The sequence below is a fragment of the Myotis brandtii genome, unplaced genomic scaffold (genome assembly GCF_000412655.1).
Source record: "Myotis brandtii unplaced genomic scaffold, ASM41265v1 scaffold186, whole genome shotgun sequence".
NCBI classification, from domain to species: Eukaryota; Metazoa; Chordata; class Mammalia; order Chiroptera; family Vespertilionidae; genus Myotis; species Myotis brandtii.
In genome coordinates this window covers 967,875-974,126 of record NW_005356905.1, presented here as the reverse complement: position 1 = coordinate 974,126, position 6,252 = coordinate 967,875, and the positions used below count along the sequence as shown (strand labels likewise).

At 38.6% G+C, this 6,252-nt stretch overlaps 1 protein-coding gene across 1 annotated transcript in view; it reads right to left on the bottom strand.

Annotated features, from left to right (window-relative positions):
* GFM1 (G elongation factor, mitochondrial 1) overlaps positions 1–6,252 on the bottom strand; it is a 43,659-nt gene that overhangs the window by 35,344 nt on the left and 2,063 nt on the right. Inside the window, exons 2-5 of the mRNA XM_014537972.1 lie at positions 5,311–5,463; positions 4,285–4,417; positions 3,638–3,842; positions 1,675–1,791 (exon numbers count right to left, since the gene is read on the bottom strand). Coding sequence (XP_014393458.1) covers positions 1,675–1,791; positions 3,638–3,842; positions 4,285–4,417; positions 5,311–5,463 — 608 coding nt within the window. The remainder of the gene's footprint in view (positions 1–1,674; positions 1,792–3,637; positions 3,843–4,284; positions 4,418–5,310; positions 5,464–6,252) is intronic.

Here is a 6,252-nt window from a genome sequence, read left to right as displayed (position 1 = left end):
GGACACATATGTAATACCTTAATCAATAAAGGAAAAAAATACGGAAAAAAAAGTTTACTAAAAACGACAGACTCTTCAACCTTAGCCCATTCTCCATTCCTTAGTAGAGGCCAAATAGGTAAGAGACACAGATAAAATATATACAACCAAGAAGTGAATATACTTGATATTTAGAAATATTAGTACGAAAGTTTTCAAAGTATCTTTAAAATGGAAACTAATGTCAAAAAAAATAATAATCTTTTCAGAAAACATGTACCTAAATAAAAAAGCAAAAGCCAATTGCAAATACTTCTAAAGAATGTTCTTCATAGTCTTTAGAACTTAATTTCTTCCTTTCTGTTAAGCTCTTTAGTGCTTAGACTTTTATGTCAGAATCAAAATATACAAATCCAGTGGTCCAGGCTGGGAAAGGGGGCAGGTATATTAAGAAGTGCCATCTCTGGTTCTGATGTGCAACAAGTTTAAAAGCCTCTAATTTAGAAGACAGAAACATGTGCCCTGGTAATTCTGGGGAAGTGGATTTATTTGTTTATTTACAAACATTTTTTGAGTCCCTATTATGTACCAGACACCTCTAGGGCTGGGGAAAATAGCAATGAATAAAGTTGATAAAAAATCCCTGTCCTCTTGGGCCTTACATTGTAAGGAATAATAGACAAACTTGTTGTCATTACTCAGTTGTAACACAAGAGGTGTGAGAAACACTTCATCTGCTGGACAGCTCCCATCTTTTTCCTGCCCACAAGATGGCTGATCAAGATAAATTCTGTTTAACTGATCACGACACCCTTTACCTACCCGCCAGACCAGCAATCCTAGTTCCATAGCAAAGGAAGGAAACCCCTCAAGAAGTACCTTTGGAAAAACTGCCAGGCTGCTGAGGCCACTACTCAGAACAAAGGGTCATTTATGATTCCCCCACATTGTCTAGATTAGTGGCACTCAAAGTGTGGTCTGTAGACCTGCAACATCAGCGTCTTTGAGAGCTTTCCAGAATGCACATTCCAGGCCCCACCCTAAGAGCTACTGAATCAGAATCTCTGGAGGTGGTCACACGAATATGTGTTTGTTAAAGTTCTCCAGGTGATTTTCCTGAATGCCATGGTTTGATAATCACTGAGAAACCATAGTGATTTACATGCAAAAGTCACTCAAAAGTTGATTGATGAACCAAATACCATGTCATTTACCAATTTGCTTCTTGTATTGCCTAAACCACATCTGTACAATCTTTAATTGCTTTTTACATAGTAGTCTTTTTATCTTTGCAATACCATGAAGTAGGTAGAGGGAATATTTATGATGCGTATTTTCTTTCCAGTTTTTATCACAATATCCAGGATGTAGCTGCCCCCCCTAAAAGTTCGCAGACTGAATGAATGAATGCAACATTACATTACTAGCTCAGGCTGAAGGCCTCCTTCCACCATACCATGCAGGTCATAATACAATTCAAATATATTACCCAACAAGTAACGTACTCTCCCTTGGAATGAATACTAGGCAAAATGGGAAGCAACTAGGATTAAAGGCAGTAAAACAAAATCATCATAGAGGATATTCTTCCAGCCATATTTCAAAAGTTGTTTGTTTAAATAACTCATCCTTTTCCTTCTCTTCAATATCTTTTAAAATGTAAGAGTTATTTAACAGTATATTTTTAATACTTACCCAAAGTCTCCATCAAAATAGATGGCTCGTTCCTCAATAAGATCTATAATACCTTTAAAGTCACCCTCCAAACCAATGGGTATCTGCACAAATGCTGCATTATGATTTAGTTTAGACCTGAAAAATAAAAACACACATTCTTACCTCCTTTTTTCTCCCCAAATCCCTTTGAAATTAAAAAAAAAAATGTAATGGTAGATGCTATTTACTTTGGGAGGGGGTGTCATCAGCAGTCAGAACAGAAGATATAAAGCAGTTGAGAACAGACTGACAGCCAAACTCATCATGCTCACGAAGCTACAACCCTATTTAGGCAATAAAAAGAACTCTAAAAGGATAGTAAGATAACTACGTCCACATCTCATTCTTGAACAGCTGACTCTAGCGAAACAGAATACAGCTATCTGAAGGGAAGTTCTTGGGGGAAAACTCTCAGAGCAGGTGTTAAAGTCAGACCCTTATTATCAGCCTATAACTCCATCAGGCACATCTACTGAATAAAACCTACACTCACAGACAGGGATTCTCACTTAAGGAGAAATATGTTCTAGCTACCTAGATTCTAGGTGCCCATCTATGATTACGGCTAGATAACTAGGAATCAACAAATAATTGAAGGAAATCAATAGCTTGAAAGAGAGGTCTGAGCTCAAGAAATAGTACTAACCTCCAAGGAGAGAGATACTAGAAGAAAATAAAATGTAAAGGTCTGAGAAGTAATTATCTCTATTAATAAAAATATTGCAATAAAAGAGAAAGTGTATGGAAATTAACTATATATAATTGCTGAAATTAAAAAGAACAAACAGGCTAAATAACTGAAGGGATGCGGCTGAATAGCAGATTAGTGAACTAGAAGACTGACCTCAAGAATTAGTCATTGCCCAGTCCAAAACAGAGACAGAAAGTATGGCACAGAGACCAGATGCAGAAATTAAAACACAGAGACCAAATGAAGTTTCAAAATCTGTTTAAAGGGAGTTACAAAATGAGAAAACAGGTAAAAAGGGAGTGGAGTACACCAAATTAGTCAAATAGATGCAAAAAGAGAATACTCCTAAAATTCAGAAAAAGACTTAGTAGAAAGAGTCCCTATATTGCCAACCACAATTAAAATATAGTCATAAAGATGAAAAGTAAAAATGTTTCATTTTCCCAAGAAAATTTTACAAGTATCCAATAAAGGACAAATTTTACTCTCATATTCTCAAATATATCACTTTTATCAAAGTGCATACAGCAATACAGTCACTTAAAGTTCCTCAACACTGGATTTTTTGTCATCAGACACATCACTCTCAGTCTTTCCATTATCATGAACTTTGCTGCCTATGTCTTTCTTGTGTCTATCAGCTCTCTCTTGTGAAATGAGCTCCACTTACACATCTACAAAAGGTGAAAAGTGAGACTGACTCTTTTCAAAGGCTATCTGAAAATATATAGAATTGTGCAATGCAACACGCTATAAATACCACTGGGTTATCCCTGGCACAGAGCGGAAGTGTTCCTGTTGTCTTAGCAGGTATTTGACCATGAGAGCAAGAAAATACAGCATACTACTTCAGGGCATTAATTAAATTCTTCAAGTAAAGGTTAAACTAAAGGGGATCCTCTAGATTTGTCTAAATAAACACAAAGTACTTTTAGAATCTACTTTAGATTATAACTTCTCTAATTATAGCAAAACAGCATAAATTGCCAGATTACTTTCTGACTTCACCTTCAGCATCCCTACAATTCAAGTAGTATTTTCCCCATTTTACAGAGAAGGCAGTTGATGAGGTCACACCATAATCCAAAACCAAACTACTGACTTCAATGCACCATTTACTAAATCACTCAATAAATTTTAAAAAAGAGGGGGGGGATGTAAGGATAAAGCTTAATGACACTGAATTAATTGTTCTGGATATAAAGTTTATCATGCAGATCATCACACCCCTGTTCTTCTAAGGATCAGTACCTCAATTGCTGCAGCGCCCTGGCGGGGTTGGAGCCCATTCGGTCCAGTTTGTTAATGAAAGTGAGAAACGGAACATTGTAGCGCTTCATCTGCCGATTCACAGTCATGGTCTGGCACTGCACCCCTCCGACTGCACAGACAACAAGGATCGCGCCGTCCAGCACTCTCAGGGCCCTTTCAACTTCTATTGTGAAGTCCACATGCCCTAAATGAGACAAGTGTGTGAGGGTCTTAGAGAGCAGCCTGAAGTTTTATAACATGCACATTTAAAAGTTTCAGTATCTCTGCTCATCACATAAGGCTTCTAATTAGAATGTAAATTTTAAAAATCACCAATACCATTCACTCAGCATAAGGTCCAGGGGCCCAACAAGATCACTTCGAAAAGATACATGGGCATGGGAACCTCTGGAATCAGCTGCAACATGCAAAAGGCACGAACCTTCCTACTCACAAGTGATTAGCACTGTTTTTCAGGGAAACCACAAAAGGATGAGGCGCTCTAGGTCCCACGTCAAACTTCTCTGATAGAGACTCAGTCACGCTTTTGAGTATTATTTGATACACAAATATAAGCTGTGGCACAGTAGAGGAAAGAGCTCACTGTGCTGCTGCCCAAACAAGCTGCAATAAAGCAGAAACCTCACCAGGAGTATCTATGATGTTGATGTTGACATCTTTCCACATGGTATAGGTGGCCGCTGACTGAATAGTGATTCCTCTTTGTCTCTCTAGTTCCATGGAGTCCATGACAGCACCAACTCCATCTTTACCTTTCACCTAAACACAAGTACAGCAATTCAGAGTTCTCTGTCCCTGCATTCTAAGAAGCAAAGACATTTTTACAGAGATGGAACCAGAGCGCAGGTAGTTAAATGATGCAATTAGCAGGGAAGTCTCATTTGTCAAACCGTATCATCTCATGACATAGAAAGCTGATTACAGATTCTGCCCTCCGTTACCTGCCTAACCCTTTTTTCATCCGTTCTCAGCAACTACTGCCATAGAGCAGTCACCCAGTCTTAGAACCATCCCTGCCCCTTCGGCACTGCTCCTGCCCGCCAGCCCTCTGCTGGTCTGTGAGGAGCTGTTCAGAGAACAGCTTCTGCCTGCTCAGCTATATGTGGATTTCGAGGCCCGGGAGGGGAGGATTCAGCTTTTAAAGTATGCGATTTAAAACGATGATCTTCATCTGAAGGAATATTTTTAAATGGAGAGTTAAGTTACTCATTGATATATAATTTCTTCAGGAGAGTTTCGAGATTTTCTTAAAAGTTTTTTTCCTGATACCTATTTTTTTTTAACTATTAAGCTCATACTATGCATTATTTTTAATCTTTTTTTCCACTTAACATTATAAATATCTCTCCATAACATTAAAAAAATTATGTAAATACCTATTTTAATGGCTGCTTAAGGATACATCACATTACGTAATTTAACATTCTCAAAAGACCACCTACTCAGTATACCTACAATGATGATCACTAGATCGATTCCTCAGAGCAATATTTCAAGCCTACTTGAGCTATCCACTGTGTAATATGATTTTGATTAAAGATCCACTGCTACCATTCTTTAAACCTTTCAGGTTTTGTAAAGTTTATTAAATCATAGCCACAAAACAATTAAAACCAAGCTCTAACTAATCGGGATCAACACAAACCATCTACCTCGTGCATCTTTGCAATTCTGCCAGTATAGTAAAGCACTCGTTCTGTTAATGTCGTTTTCCCAGAATCAATGTGAGCTGAGATTCCAATATTTCTTATCCTCTCATTAGGAATCTTCCCTGATGAACACCATCTGCAGACCTTCCAATTAACCTGGGGGGGAGAAAAAAAAGCTCAACTTATTGCACATTTTACAAGGTAACAACAGGCAACTAAAATGGGTTGGTGGACATCTTTCCTCCAAGGAATCTCAACGAACACAAAACGTCATCTGAGATCATCTGGAAAGGAAGAGTAAATGTCTCAACCTGCAACTCTTGTAATCAAAGGAGAGACTGCAAGAGAGGACAGTAAGCCCTAACCGGTTTGGCTCAGTGGATAGAGCGTCGGCCTGCGGACTGAAAGGTCCCAGGTTCGATTCCGGTCAAGGGCATGTACCTTGGCTGTGGGCACATCGATGTTTTTAACTCTCTATCCCCCCCCCTTCTTCTCTGTAAAAAATCAATAAAATATATTTAAAAAAAAAAAGAGAGGACAGTAAATATATATTCTTAAAAAGAATTAAATAAAAAGATATCTATACTAATAAAAGCATAATATGCTAATTAGACTGGACGTCCTCCCCGACTTCCTTCCAGACGACCTTCTGATGAAGCTGGGGCTGTGAGGGAAGCCCAGATCCCAGGTACCCAGGGAAGCCAGTGCCAGCAGCCAGGGGAAGGAAGGCCTACTCCTGCACAAATTTCGTGCATCGGGCCTCTAGTATTAAAATAAATTGATTAAACAAAAGGAGCAGACACTTTTGGGGAATGTTACAGGTTTATGAAAATATACACTGGGGCTGATAAAATCAGAAAGACAGCTCCCAACAGCTACTTGACTAGGAAATAGCTTTTAGTTTAAATTTTACGCTGATTCCCCCCCCCCCCCCCCCCCCCCCCC